This window comes from Martes martes (genome assembly GCF_963455335.1).
Source record: "Martes martes genome assembly, chromosome: 12".
NCBI classification, from domain to species: Eukaryota; Metazoa; Chordata; class Mammalia; order Carnivora; family Mustelidae; genus Martes; species Martes martes.
Window position 1 is genome coordinate 27385825 of NC_137900.1, and position 16434 is coordinate 27402258.

Sequence of the window (16434 nt, forward strand, 5' to 3'; positions counted from 1 at the left end):
ATTACTTTACCTACCAAGTTTTGGGTCTAAAACCTGCTTTTCATTCAGACCCCTGTGCTGAATTTTCCACTTTTCTCCTAACTTTTTTTTACAAGGCATAAAACTGTGGAAGCAATAATGATAATATCACTGGGTTTCTATCATCTATAAATATAATATACATGACAATACAGCACAAAGGAGTGAGAAAGAAATGGAGCTATACTGAAAGAAAGTTCCAATATTTTACCAGAAAGAAGTTGGTACTAATCTGAAATTCAATGTATATTGTAATCCCTACAGGAGCCACTACAAAAATAACTAACAACTTAAAAACTAAAAAAATCAACAGATGATACAAAAGAAGGCAGTAAAGGATGAGAAGTAGAATATAAAAGACATGAATCATATAGAAAACAAATGGCAAAAAGGCAGATGTAAACCCAATCACAAGAATAAGTACAGTGATTTGGAAACAAACAGATTAGATTTTTAAAAAGCAAGATCCAACAATATACTGTCTTAAGAGAAACAGATTGAAGGTAAAAGAAGAGAAGGGTATAATATGCAAAGAATAACCATAACTGCTAGAATGATTGTATTATTATGAACAGACTTTTTTTTTAGATTAAACAGATGTTAAATCAAGAAATATTATTGGAGACAGAGACATTTCACAATGATGAAACAATCAAACCAATCCACCAAAAGATTTAACAATTTAAATGTTACACAGCTAACAAGAGTTTCAAATATATTCAAACTAAAACTACCAAAATTGAAAAGAGAAATATATAGTTCAATAATAGGTAGGGAATTCAATACTCAATTCTAATACTTAATAGAGCACCTAACTAGAAAATCAACAAGGTATGGAAGATTTGAACAATACTATCAACCAGCCTGACCTAACATTAATAGAGCACTCCACCCAACAACAGCAGATGGAACATTCATGTGCACATGGAACATTTTCCAGGAATGACCATATATTAAGCCATTAAACCTATCTCAATAAATTCAAAAGGACTAAAATCACACAAATCTCCAACCACAGTGGAATTAAATTAGAAAATAGCAGAAAGAAATTGGGAAATTCTGAAATAATGGGAAATTAACACACTGCTAAATAATCTGTGGGTCAAAGAAGAAATCACAAAAGAAATTAGAACATATGTGAACTGAATGAAAATAAAAATACAACGTATCAATATCTGTAGAATGCAATTAAAGCAGTATATACAGGGACATTTATAGCTTTAATGACCACATTATAAAAGAAAGTTCTCAAAATCCATTATCAAAGCTCCACTTTAAGAAAACCAGAAAGGAAGCACAAATCAAAGTGGAACCAAATCGAAGGTGGGAAGCAATAAAGATAAGAGATCAATGAAATAGAAAAAAGAAAAACAGGAAATCAATGAAACCAGAAGTTGGTTCTTTCAAAAAACTGACAAATGCATCTAGCTAGACCTGGGTCTCTCAACCTCAGCACTGTTGACAGTGGGGCCAAATAATTCATTCTTATAGGGAGTGTTACTGTGTGTTATATAATGTTGAGCATCATCCCTCGCCTCTACATAGTAGATGCCAGTAACAATCCCCTTCTCAAATTTCACAGCCAAAAATATCTCCAAACATTGCCAGTGTCCTAGGGCAAGCGGAGGGGAAAAATCACTGCAGCTGAGAACCACTGAGCTAGACAGATCATGAAAATGACAGATGACACAAATGACAAAAATCGAGAATGAAAGAAAGAACATCACCTCCTTCCCTAAAGAAACTCACAGGATTATATAGGAATTACAACCAAAAGATGTATGCCAACAAATTAGACCACCTACGTGAAATGGATAACTATTACGTTTCTAGGAAAAAAATCAAGGGTAAATTACAAAAAGTACCATGCATGCTATAAATAAGTCATACATCATTAAAGATAAAAAATGTGGGACGCCTGGGTGGCTCAGTGGGTTAAGGCTCTGCCTTCGGCTCAGGTCATGGTCCCAGGGTCCTGGGATTGAGCCCCGCATCGGACTCTCTGCTCAGCGGGGAGTCTGTTTCCCCCTCTCTCTCTGCCTATTTGTGATCTCTGTCAAATAAGTAAATAAAATCTTTAAAAAAAAGAGGGGCGCCTGGGTGGCTCAGTGGGTTAAGCCTCTGCCTTCGGCTCAGGTCATGATCTCAGGGTCCTGGGATCGAGCCCCGCATCGGGCGCTCTGCTCCACAGGGAGCCTGCTTCCTCCTCTCTCTCTCTCTCTGCCTGCCTGTCTGCCTGCTTGTGATCTCTGTCTAATAAATAAATTAATTAATTAAAAAAAAAGATAAAAAATGTAATGCATTCAAGAAAACTAGCACCAAATTGTGGAAATGTGTGTCTCCAGTATGTAAACAGGTACTGTAGGAGTTTGGGGTTTTTTTAATCTTTTAAATACATAAGTAGTATGTTCTTACTGCAACAATTCTAACAGTAGAAAAGTACTTTAAGTAAATCAGGAACTTACCTCATTCCCCTCCATTTCCATCCCACTGGTAACTACTGCTAAAAATTTGGTATCATTCTTCTGGGTTTGTGTTTGGTTTTTTGCCTTGCTCATATAAACATTACATACATATTTAATGGTTTATTTGTATAAAAATGAGGCTACACATATAGTTACATGAACTAAAGAAACCTGCTCTTTTATTTAATACATTAAACTTAGGACTCCAGAACAATTCACAGAGTTCCACATATAAACTATCTGTCCCAAATATCACAAATAACTTCTTGATAATAACTACATAATATACTTTTTAAGTTCCACCATTTGGCCACATCAAAATTAATTCAACCATTCTCTCACGGATGAGTATTTAGGGGGTTTCCTGATCTTTGATATTACAAACAATGCTGCAAAACATCCTCAAACATTCTTTTACCTACTAGCACTTTTATTTTAGTCAAATACATTCCTGAGAGTCAGCGGCAAATGCATTTTAAATTTTAATAAACATTGCCAGATTCTTATCTCCAAAGTTAGTAATAACTACTGTACCACCAACAGTATAAGAGAATACCCTACTTCTCACGTCCCCAACACTGGATGCTGTCATTCTTTAATTTCTGCCAATCTAACTAGTAAGAAGTGTATCTGTTGTTTTCATTAGCAATTCCTGACTTTCAAGGAGTTAAAGAATCTTTTCATAGGTTTACTGGTTACTTGCATTTCTTCTTCCTTGAACTATAAATTTCCAAACTTTTTCTCTCAAATGGATAGCCAACTGAATTATCCTATAATGATGATGGGACCCTCTTCCACTACTCATTGACACTGCCTTGACTGGCTAATCCAAGGTACATAAACAAAGTCACTGTCTTACACAACCCGGGAGTGAGTGGGGTATCACCCACCCCAGAAGTGACTGATAGCGTACAGGGGCAGTGGTGATGTTGGAGTAGGGGCGTCCAGACTGCACTGGGGAAAGCCTGCAGTGGCGGGAGCAGTGTATACAAGTGTTAGCTACACTCCTAAGAAATGTGTTTTCTTTTGTTTTTACTGGTTTTGTTTTGAGGAAGTATTTCATATAACAATACAGTGAATATACTTGGTACCTCTAACTCTGCACTAATAAAATGTACATCCTTGTACATTGACCTTGGATAATAAGCACAGTACTTTCAAAGGCTAGAATCCAGCATAGTGACTTCCTGAATTAAAAAGTATAGACAGGTATCTTAGATTTTGCTAGAAACAAATGTCATCTATTAGAGACCTCACCTGGGTTTTGGAGTGCTGTCAACTACCCCCTAAACACATGGACTGCATAGGAGGAAGTTATCAAAATAACAGTCTGTGACCATGAATAAGGGTTAACAGAGTTCCTGAATGCAGTGAATGCCTACTAAAGGACCTAAAACCCCAGCATGAAAGAATTCCAAAAATTAAATACTAATTATAAAATGTCTGGACTTTAATTTTAACATAATGTGTTCAATATATTGCTATTAAATATTAAGATAGCTGCTGGTTTACCCTTATTTTAAAAGAAAAATCAGGTGTCATCTTGTTTTGTTTTGTTTTAATCAACCAGAGGTTTTGGAACCTTAAATTCCTTTTTCAGTATCTACTGAAGTAATGCCTAATTATAGACATCATTTATTGAACACTTTAACATTCTTTTTACATGCTTCTCATGTAAATCTCATGGTAATTACTGATATCTCTAATCTCTCTTTCGGAGATGGTGCAGCTGAATCCTAAGAAATTTCCCTAAAATCACCCCACCACTGAATGACAGAGCTTGCATTTGAAGTAGGCATCACACTCGTAACCATCTACTTGACATCTTTTTGCCAACATTCTAGAACAAGTAACACTGGAATTAAATATTGTTTGAAAATGTGGTGGGGCAATCATACTCATTTTTAGAAAATGCTTTGAACAGCAATTCATTCCACAGTTACTCAGTTTTCTACTTCTTGAGTCTATTTGAGAAAGTTCAATTTTTACAGAAAATCATCTATTTATCAAAACTTTGAACATTCCTAACATCTACATTTAAAGAACTGAAAAAGTATTTCAGAAGCAAAAGTTTAAAATTTACCTTGACTTTGAGCCAGATGAAGAATTTTTGATGTGACATATCTGGCAGTATCTGATTCTGAAGATTCAGTATTGATCTTCTCCAGCTGAGCCAGGAGTCCCACGACCCGAGAATTATTGGTAAGGCTAAAAAGAATGTTAATTTACATTACGACACATTCTACATCACTTGTAAATTCAATACAATAAAGATCACTGTTTAAAAAACAAAAAACAAAAAACTCTACCCTTTCCTAAAAAAGTGAAGCATTTATGCCACATATCCTTACTGTTTTATAGCTTAACATTGCTACAATTCTATTAAGTGAGAAACATATTCCACTTCAGAAAACCACAAATGTGCATTCAACCCTGTCCAGTAATCTTACATCACACTTTGGTTTTTGTTTGTTTTTTTTTTTTTTAAGATTTTATTTATTTATTTATTTGACAGAAAGACAGAGATCACAAGTAGGTAGAGAGGCGGGCGGCGGGGTGGGGGTGGGAAGCAGACTCCCCGCTGAGCAGAGAGCCCAATGTGGGGCTCGATCCCAGGACCCTGAGATCATGACCTGAGCCGAAGGCAGAGGATTAACCCACTGAGCCACCCAGGTGCCCGTTACATCACACTTTGAAAATTCACCTTTTCACTCTCCAAGAATACTTCTTACATTTCCTATGTTCACCTCAAAACTCTAATCATCCTTTCCACCCCAGTCTCTTTTCAGAGTCCTGCTTTATTACTGTTACAAGCCCACACACCATCTTCCAACTACCACATCCTTAAACATATCTGATTTTCTACCCACTTTCTTTCTTCCCTATTCTTTCGTTTGCTTATTTGCACATTTGCACATCTGCTACCGTACTAGGTATTACCAATAGTAAACAAAACAAAAATTCCTGCCCCCTACAGACTGAACATTCTAATGGTGAGAGGCAAATTAAATATGTAAATAATCATACAGTATTTAAGGTGGTGGGAAGTGCTTTAAAGAAGGGCAGGTTAGGGGGAGGGATGCAATTTCACACAGTGGTCAGAGAAAACTACATTGACAGGGTACCACCGAGGGAAAGGTCTGAGAGAAGTAAAGGAGTAAACCGTGCAGAAACCAGAAAGAGCTGTCCAGGAAGGAGTCACAACCACCGAGACCAAGGCAGGGGTCTGCTAAACTGAGTAAAAAGGGAGGTAGCCAGCGGTGTGGCTGGAGCAGACTCGAGGAGAATTATAGTAAGAGGAGGTCAGAGGTGGGGGGTGAGGTGGGAGAGAGCACCATCATTTAAAGCTTTGCGGGCCACTGTAGGAATTTTGACTTTTACACTAAGTGGGATAGAAAGTTTTTGAGCAGGGGACGCCTGGGTGGCTCAGTTGGCTAAGCCACTGCCTTCGGCTCAGGTCCTGATCCCAGAATCCTGGGATCAAGTCCTGCATGGGGTTCCTTGCTCAGCAGGAAGCCTGCTCCTCCCTCTGCCTCTGCCTGCCACTCGGCCTGCTTGTGCTCTCTAATAATAAAATCTTTTAAAAAAAGAAAAAAAAAAGGAAAGAAAGAAAGTTTTTGAGCAGTGATGTGCTCTGATGTTTTTAAAAGGCTCTCTTTGGCTGGTATGTTGAGACAAAGAACAATTCCTCCCCTGTATACATGACCCAGTAACCCTTCCTGCATTCTCAATGCATTTGCTCCTTCACTTAATCTTTCCCTGATTCATCGTCTCTCTCCCCCTTTCAACTGGATCATACCAGTGGCACACTAATAAGATGTAAAGAGCTCACACTCGCTACCACCCTATTTCTCTCCTACAAATGAGGTGCCTGTACTTGCTCTCTTCATCTTCTCACATCCCATTCACTTTTCATGCTTGCCTTCCCCACCTTGAGGTCTCCCAACCTCCTCTGGTCACTTCCTTCCTTATACTCAGTACCTCAGCACTATCCAAATCAGAGAGCTCCCTCTTCCTTCACCTCCCTTCTCTGGGTTTCATTGACTCCACTCTCTACCTTCTTCCTATCATCAGCTCTCTGAGATACCCTCTTTTGGTTCCTCCTCCTGTGACACATTCCTAGATGTTGATTCATGGACAGCTGTATTCCCGGCCCTCTTCTTTCCACTCTCTCCACTCTGCCAGTGTGATCTCAGAATTTATCACTATTTGAAATTATGTAAACTCTCCAGAGGTAGAGACCTTGCATGTCTTATTCTATATATCTAGCATTTCAAACATTGGCTGGTACAGCACAGACAATACATATCTAGAAAATGAAAAACAGTTGTTTGTTTGTTTTTTTTTTTTTTCCGATTAACTGTGCCAAATGCTTTACATTTGGAGATATTTCAACTGAAAAGGTATCGGAGTTTGAAAATACACATTAAGCATACATTTGAAAATGGGCCTAATGTACCATTTAAAATAATGCAATATTTCCATTTTAGAGAGCCAACATAGCACAGACATATATTCATATGTATAAATCTTCAAATATAAAAATAACCCAAAAAACTAATATGTTCAGTATAATATCATTAAGTTTTAAAATACACAAATTCAATACAATATATTCTTTAATGTGTGTATATATATGAAAACATTTTATACACACACACACACACACATAAAAACATGCATGGAAATGATGAACATCAATTCAGAATAGTAATTACCTTGGGATAAGGGAAAAAATGTTATTAGGCAATAATACACACTGTGTTTGTAATTTTTTTTATTCCTTGGGTGATAAGTACACAGGTGTTCCTTATAGTATTCTCTATCCTTTTGGTTTTCAGAAACATTCCACAAATTTTTTAAATAAAAGAATTCTGCAGAGATAAAACTATGTTACATGTTGTACATATTTGTACATATTTTCTTTTTCTTCAACTGTTGCAGGAGGAAGGAATGGTTCCTTAAAACTGCTGTAAGTCTGAATGAGCAAAAACATTACTATGAAAATTCCATACTGAACAAAAAAAAAAGAAAAAAATAGTATAATGAACCACCACCATGTCCTCACCACCCAGCTCCAACATCATCAATCCACAGACAATCTTATTTTACACATACATACCTACCTACAAGCACACCCATCAATGGACTAATTTTGAAGCATGTCTCAGAAAGATCCCTAAAATCTGTATCAGATAACCAATGAAATATTTTAGTTTCATGCATCAGTATGAACTTAAAAACTTAAATACATTTGGTATTTATTCACTACGATTATAAACACTCAATGATCAATAAATGGGAGCTTCCCAAGTTGGTTCCAGAGTCCTTTCGGTATGATCCTAGCCTTTCATAGGTTTCTGGCTTTCAGGCATGACAAGACTATTACTGGCCAACAGTCTTCAAAGTATTCTATAATACCCTGTCGAGTACCTGAGACCCTACCATAAAATCTACAAAGTCAAAGTCTATTTTCATAAAAATACTATCTGACTCTGTGTTGAGATTTGCCTTGATGATCTAAAAGCACTGGTGGGTAAAGGGCTAGCACCCTGACACAAATCAAGACAGTGACACCAAACTGTACTAGCAGTCACTGTGTTTTTCACCGCCCCGAACTCAGTTAAAAACAAAAATTCCAGTTCCACCCATGAGTACGTATCTCTTTAATATTGTGTGTGTGCATTAAACATTTCAGCTACACACTAAATATGATGGTTACCAGGGAGGAAAACCTGTGATTGTTTAAAATGCAAGCTGAACTAGCCACTTTTTTCACAGAACATGGTTACTTCAAAAAACAAGTCAAAAAATTGTAAAAGAAATAAAAAAAAAAAAAGAAACAATTGACAAAGATTATTCAGACTGGGGAATTGGGGCATACATTTTTTGGAAGTAAACAAAGTGAGTATATCATTTCAAGAGAACAACTGACAGATCTGCTGCCAATGATAAAATCTAGCTTTTGAGCAAACATTAGAATTTCGAAAAATGTGGATCTACTGTCATAGCCTTGTCAGCTTCCCTAGAAAATTTTCTAGGCACCTGGGTGACTCAGTCAGTTAAGCATCTGACTCTTGATCTCTGCTCAGGTCTTGATCTCAGGATGCTAAGTTCAAGCCCCAAGATGGGCTCCACGCTGGGTGTGGAATCTACTTAAAAACATCTTTTATTCCTGATAAAAAAGCAACGGTGATATTAATACATGTAATTTTTCAGTACTGTATAATAAAATGTACCACTATTTAGAAGATCTGCATTAGTCATGGAATCAAATTATTTCTAAATGACCAATGCTGGATGTTACAAACTTAAATATGGAAAAAAATTACTCAAAAGTACAAAAAAAGACCAAAAGAATTTAACAGAGAACAAAAAGTTCACTAATACAGTTTCAGATTCCACCCTGCAATTAACTTTTAATAAAACTATTACTTAGCAAGAATATCCACTTCAATTTGAATTTCAAGCAATACAGCTTTATTTCCAAAGAATAGTATTATCATTTATATATATCTGTTCCTCGTATATAATTATGACTCTTGCTTTAATCATATTTTTACTGTTTCTCTACAAATACTGAACACACAACTTTATTTTCCTCCACCATAAATCAAAGGACAATTATCCACAATTATCTATAATGGCCTTTTGGGATGCCTGGGTAGCTCAGTTGGTTAAGCATCTGCCTTTGGTTTCAGGACATGATCCCAGTGTCCTGGGATCGAGTTCTGTATCAGGCTCCTTACTCAGTGGGGAACCTGCTTCTCCCTCTGCCTGCTGTTCCCCCTGCTTGCACTCACTCTCTCTCCCTCTGACAAATAAATAAAAATAATTAATTAATTAAAGGGCCTTTGATTCAAGTACTTCCTCCTTTTCTAATCACATATCTATGTAAGCCCACATTTTTTTCATATTCTATAATAACAAGAACACCACACATGCACAAACTACATACACATGTATAATATGTGCACATATTATATGTAACATATACTTAGATCAAGAAAGATTAAACTCAGAAACAGATAAGAGAATCTAGCCATCTTCCATTATGCCACACATCAGATTTGCAAAAATGTAATAAAATAATTCTAGTCTTCCACATTTGAAAATATAGTTATTTCTAAAACATTATTATACAATTGGTTTATTGCTATTTTTAAGTGAATAAATAGAGGCTGTGGGTGACAAAAGGCAGTTAAGCGTCAGACTCTTGGTTTCAGCTCAGGTCATGATCTCAGGGTCATGAGATGGATCCCCTCATCAGGCTCTGCACTCAGGATGGCATCTGCTTAAGTTTCTCTCTCCCTCTCCCTTTGCTCCCCTCCCTCAGCCTCCACATGCACATGCACTCTCTCTAAAAATATATAAATCTTAAAAAAAAAAGTCGTTTTAATTTCTCAGTTTTAATATATAACAATGTAAGTATCAATAGATACCTCACATCAACAAAAACTTTCTGGAATCTTCATCACTTTAAGAGAGCACCAAGGGGTTCTGAGCTAAAAAATCTGAGAACACTCCTCTAGGTTTATCTTGCACATTTTGTGCTCCTGACCTAGAATCAGCCCTTTCTCCAAAGAGTCCTGGTTCTTTTTGGTGAGAAATGATATTAAGAGAGCACAGTTTGAAAACTAAGGAGCAAAGTACAACTTTAAAAACAATTCCATAACCCAAACTTAAGAGAAATTTGCATTAAGAAAACCAAACTTTCTTTTTTAATTTATTTATTTGACAGAGAGAGATCACAAGTAGGCATAGAGGCAGGGAGGGTTGGGGGAGCGGGAAGCAGGCTCCCCGCTGAGCAGGGAACCCTAATGCAGGGCTCGATTCCAGGACCCTGGGATCATGACCTGAGCCAAAGGCAGAGACTTTAACCCACTGAGCCACCCAGGTGCCCCAAGAAAACCAAACTTCTGATATTTAATAATGGAGTGCTTCCTGAATTTTCTTCAATTCACATTTTTCTTAAAGATCATCTCACTGTTTTTCAGTAGTTAATAAAACATCTACTATTCAAAAAATTCACAAACATACAAGACACACTAAGCATAACATACAGTCAATTCTATCCCCAACTAAGAATTTGTTTTATCAGTAACTATTAAAATTTTAAATTACATTACATATAAAAAAAAGAAAAAGAAAAAAACCTTTCATCAAAATTATTCCTTTCTAAGAATAATGCTATTTCAAATGATGGATGGGTGAACAGATGGATGAATTTTTTCACGGGAGGCAAATAAATGGAAATTGAGAACATAGGCAAATCAACTTCCCTCTCTATTTCTACTTTTTTCATCTACAGAATCAAAACTGAACAAAATATTTTAAGCCACCCCAACTCAGCTCTAAAATTGTAAGGCATTGTTGACACTAATGTTGAAAGAATCTAGGGTGAACACCAGAGGGCAGCTCTATCTTCTGAATAATTTTTAGACTTTGGAAAATTTGAGGGTGGGGTAAAGCTATACAGCTATTCAAAGGACAATCTGAACTACACTGAGAAAATTTTTAAATAACACAACTCAGAAAAGGATGTATCTTCCTTACTTACCATGAGACCAAACTTCAGAGATTTATGATTGCTAATTATCATATAGTGAGAAAATTATCAAATTAAAAATATGATCAATATGAAATACATCAAATCAAGTTAACTTTCAAATGGATAGTTTAAAGACAGTATCACTCAAATATTTGTTTCATTGTAGTAGTCTCCTACTACTTAATGTTTGAGTTTACTCAGTCTTACCTATTTTTCTAAAAGCATGAATGTTCCTGGATATTACAAAAGTCCCAATGATGTACGGAAACTATCTTTGCAACAAATAATTGCCCAAGTAAGTGCAAGTGTTATGCAACCTACCTTCATATTATAAATCAATGTTACCACCTTTTTTACCTTAAACTGCAGGTAACAGAGAGCTGTCCTCATAAAAAAATAAAAATAAAAAAATCTCACAGAAAAAAAATCCACAGAAATATACTACGGTTTTAGACTTAAACATGACTCACAGAAACTAAGATTTAATTTCAAACAGTATGATTTTATTTCCAAAATGCACATTATCTTTCAGAAACATCTGATCCTCATTTATAGGCCTTTTTTAACCTTGTATTACTTTTGCTTTGTTTTTATTTTTACTGTTTCTTTCCAAATTCTGAACACATAACTTTATTTTCTTCCACCATAAATCAAAGGACAATGAAAAATAGAAATTTCATTATCATTCTTTTGTAGAAAGTTAAATATTTAAATATGTAAGTTTGAAACAATATTCTTATAACTGGAAGAGAAGAGTAACTAGTTCTCTCCTTCTTATAATTAAATGCATAAAAGACTTCTTTAACAATAAATTCTAGTTCAACACTACCAAGTGACTAGTTATAGACAACCAGAAAAAACTTGTTAAAATTTTAAACTGCCTAAATTTATACTAGCATCAGCAATAATTAGTCAAGTTATCCTTTAAATTCCTTTACCAAAGTTAATTAAATGCTAATTATTTTATATTCATTATTTTTGTAACTTCTCTGGTCTTGTTCCACTGGTACTTTAGGTACGTGTTTGTGGCTAACTGTTTTGCCCTGGTATCTGTTCTATCTTTCAGAGTAAAAAGTTTCAATCAGGCGTATGGCCACCCTGTATATCACATTTCTCATTTTTAGCTTAATATAGAAGTTACTATAGGCTAGGTCAGAGGCTCTCAGTTTTGTTTTGGGGTTTTTCTGTGGGGGGAGGACTAGAGGAGGTTTTTGGCCTCTATCATGATATCTTTACACTCAAAAATTATTGAGGAGACACAAATAGCTGTAATTTTCATGGGAAAAAGAAAGAAATCTAACAAACAACCTGAAAGACCAGTACACTGAAAACTACAAAGCATTGCTTAAAAAAAAAAAAAAAAAAAAAAGTTAAAGAAAGGTCATAAAAAAGGAATATGCTGTAGTCAAGAGTAAGAAGACTGAATGTTGTTAAGATATCAATTCTCCCCCAAATTGATCTATAGAATCAAGGCAATCCAGTAAAAATCCCAGCAGGCTATTGTATAGAATGTAAAACTTGTAAAACTGATGCTAAATTGACATGAAAATGCAAAATAAGTCCAACTTTGGAAATAAAAGAACAAAATTGATAGACCAACACTAACTTTGAGACTCACTATAAAGTCACCAAGGCAGAGATAAACCTCTAAATCACTGGAACAAAACAGAGGCCAAAAATAAACCCATACATACACAGACAACTGATTTTTGACAAAGATACAAAGCCAATTGATTGAACGATTTACAGATATATATAGGCCAAACTTACCAAACTGTACTATGTATAATCTGTAGCATATGATGATTATATCTCAATAAATTTGTTTAAAAATTACAGGGGGCCTTAGTGTACCAGATAAGTGTACTATCTTAGTGTACCAGATAAGGCAGAAATGACACAGGAGTGGCTGGAGTGTGTAAAATGAGATATAGACTGAATTTACAGACTATTTCAGATTTTTGGCTTTTAAGGGAAGCAGATATATCGGGTAGTGACAGAAGAGCATAGTCTAAACACTGAGAAGCCCAGATCTTGTTTAAATAGTAATGAATGAAGGAGTTAAAGATTCAAGACAGAAGAATAAATGATTAAAAGACCATGAAAAGGAAAAAAAAAAAAAAAAAAAAGACCGTGAAAAGGAAGGAGGGAGATGAAATCAGTAACACAGGTGTCAGTATACTAGTATCTGACAAGAAAAGGGATACATTCTCTATTGGAGTAAATAACAGGAGGATGGGATCAAAAAAAGACTATGTAAATTTTTCGTGTAAGAAACATGAGGATAATAGATTTTATTATCTCTGTGATATCATGAGGGAAGGCCATTTGATGAGGGTCTGTATTTGAGACATCTGAGAATTTCAAAGATGTAAAGGATAAAAAGTATAAAATAATCATTATAAAAGTTGAGAAAATGAACTTTTCCAGAAAACCATAGTTGCAAGATTATGGGGCTCAGTTCTGGCCAATGATCAATAATTTTTAGTAATATCTGCCAAGTTAGTTCATCCTCCAACATCATTTAGCTGCTCATCAAAGGTTTATCCAGAGAAAGGGCTTTGTGGGATGCATGTGATAGAAAAACACAAACTCAGGTAAAGACACTTCAGGTCTTTTAGAGTGTAATGACAGACAGTGGATCTACACTGGGTAAGAAAGGAGGAGGTGAATGAGAGAAAATAAGTCAATAGATGAGCATTCTGGGTAAGGCAGGGCTTATAGGGCAGACACTGGAGCGAGGGAGTTAGAAAGATGCCAAGATGCAGAAGTATGGGAAGGAATAGAAAGATTTTGATCCTTATCTATGGATCTCAATTCATCTTTCTGCATCCAGCTTTCTTCACAGAGTAAAATGACAAGTATTAGTAGAAAGCGTCATTTCTTTTAGATGAAGACCACTTGCAGTAATCCCAGTTTAGTTAGCCTAAGACAGTGACAAAAATAACAATAAATATCCAGTAAATTCTATCTCGGGAGAAAAAAATGAAAACTAACCCTAAGAGCCAGATGTTGTCAAATTCATTTCATACTCATATGGAACACCAATCCAGTAATTCTAGATAGTCTAGCTGATCAAAAGAAATAGCATTACTTGTTTGACCTAATCCAAAAAGTAAAACTGGTGCTCCTTCTTTTTGTTTTGTTAAGATTTATTTATTTTTGAGAGAGGGAGACAGAGCCCACGTGCAAGTGAGCAGGTGTCTGTGTGCAAGGGGGTAGGGACAAAGGGAAAGAATCTTGAAGCAGGTTCCTAGCAAACTTGAGATCATGTCCTCTGCCAAAACCAGGAGTCTGAGGCTTAATCTACTGAGCTCAGGTCATGATCTCATGGGTCACCAGATGGAACTCAGAGGTGCACAAGGCTCTGCCCTCAACATGAAGTCTCCTTTATGATTCTCTCCCTCTGACCCTACCCCCCTCCTTAGTGTGCACACACACTCTCTCCTTCTCTAAAGTAAGTAAATAAATGAAGTCTTTAAAAAATAAAAATTTTAAAAATTGGGGCACCTGGGTGGCTCAGTTGGTAAAGCACCTGCCTTTGGCTCAGGTGATCCCAGGATCCTGGGATAGAGCACCACGTTATGCTCCCTGCTCAGCGAGGAGTCTGCTTCTCCCTCTCCCTCTTCCCCTACCCCCATCCCCTACTTCCCTGCCCTGCTCTTGCCCTCTCTCAAAATAAATACAATCTTTTTTTAATTAAAAAATAAATAAAACACAATCACTACCTAATTCCTTTCCTATAGAAATTACAAAAATACTTAGCAATGAAATTTGTTCTACTGTATTACATAGTTAATAACTGGAAACCCTAACAGTTTAAGGAACAAATCTTTATCTAAACTGTGTATATATTTCTCATTATAAAACAGAGTCAAACCATACCTGTAAACACAAAGTTGTAAAAATATAAATATAACATACAACACTGCTACAAAGCAAAAACTGATTATCATCAATATTAATAAGTTGTCATTTACTGAGCCTGCTAGACACTGTTTAATCTTCACAAGTTCAAAATAACAGCATTATTATTTCACTCATTATATAGGTGAGAAAACTGAGACTTAACAGAGTTAAGCAATCTAGCTAAAAAAATTCCAGAACAGAATCAATCAGTTTGCCTGACTTTTAACTGAAAGAGTCCACAGTAAAACCTTGCTAAGGACAATTTTTTGGTACATAAGAACTTTAATAGAGATGATGCTTTAACTCAGGGGTTAGTTAAAATTTTTCTGGAAGGAGCCAGACAGAATATATTTTAAGCACCATGTGCCATATAGTCTCTGTCATTACTACTCAACTTTGCCACTGTAGAGCAAGTGTCCAGACAATACACAAAGCACAGCTATATTCCAATAAAACTTAATTTATATATACTGAAATTTCAATTTCATATAAATATTCTTTTTATTTTTTCCCCCAACCATTTAGAAATGTTAAAAACTATTCTTATTTCATGAGCCATCCAAAAACAAGAAGTAGATCAGATCTGGTCCATGGGTCATCATTTGCTAACTCCTGTTTTAATTGAAAAGTTAAACATTAATAAATATTAATTTTAAAATATAAATACAACAGACAATTATTTAAACATAAATAATAATTTCAAATAAGGAGTTTCAAATAACCACTTCATGTAATATTTCCATAACTGATACATACTGGTATTTAGAATTACAGTACCTTTTCTCTGATATCACTTTTAACTTGCTCATCTTGAGTTACTTCATTTCAACATTGCAGATAATCTAAAAGAAAAAATGTTAGTTGTATTAAATACACAATAGTTTATATATATTAGACATCACAAAAACCATACCACTGAAAGTTATTATGGGAAACTAGAAACCAAAGGAGAATGTTTGGGTTTTATGTGCTTCTGGCAAGTTACTTCAAAATGCAAAAATGGGGGCACCTAGGTGGCTCAGTGGGTTAAAGCCTCTGCCTTCATCTCAGGTCACAATTCCAGGGTCCTCAGATCAAGTTCCACATCGGGCTCTCTGCTCAGTGGGGAGCCTGCTTCCTCCTCTTTCTCTCTGCCTGCCTCTCTGCCTACTTGTCATCTCTACCAAATAAATAAAATCTTTTAAAAAATGCAAAAATGTGTGACTATTACATGATCTAAAACCAGTCAGTAAAATGTTATCAAAATCCTAGAGCTACAAAAATGAAAAAAACCTAACACAACAGTCTATGATCTAGTGTTAAGATTTCTTTTGAGACAATTCACATTATCTTTTCCTGTTCTTACAGTCCTCCTTAAAATACTCAAACTATAGCATTGTACTTAGTGTCCACTATTCACACAGTGGTCAAATACTGGTAAGTATGTAAGATTATTTCTATGTGAGAACACTTTTTAATAACAAATTATGTACACGGTAAAAACCATCTATA

At 35.6% G+C, this 16434-nt stretch overlaps 1 protein-coding gene across 5 annotated transcripts in view; it reads right to left on the reverse strand.

Moving 5' to 3' along the window:
- AGTPBP1 (ATP/GTP binding carboxypeptidase 1) overlaps positions 1 to 16434 on the reverse strand; it is a 153034-nt gene that overhangs the window by 114722 nt on the left and 21878 nt on the right. For all 5 annotated transcript variants that reach the window (XR_013967697.1, XM_080819315.1, XM_080819316.1 and 2 more), the window contains exons 2-3: positions 15721 to 15785; positions 4567 to 4691 (exon numbers count right to left, since the gene is read on the reverse strand). Coding sequence is in view for 3 of the 5 variants with exons in the window: in XM_080819315.1 (XP_080675441.1) it covers positions 4567 to 4691; positions 15721 to 15752 (157 nt within the window). In the remaining 2 variants the exon portion in view is untranslated. The remainder of the gene's footprint in view (positions 1 to 4566; positions 4692 to 15720; positions 15786 to 16434) is intronic.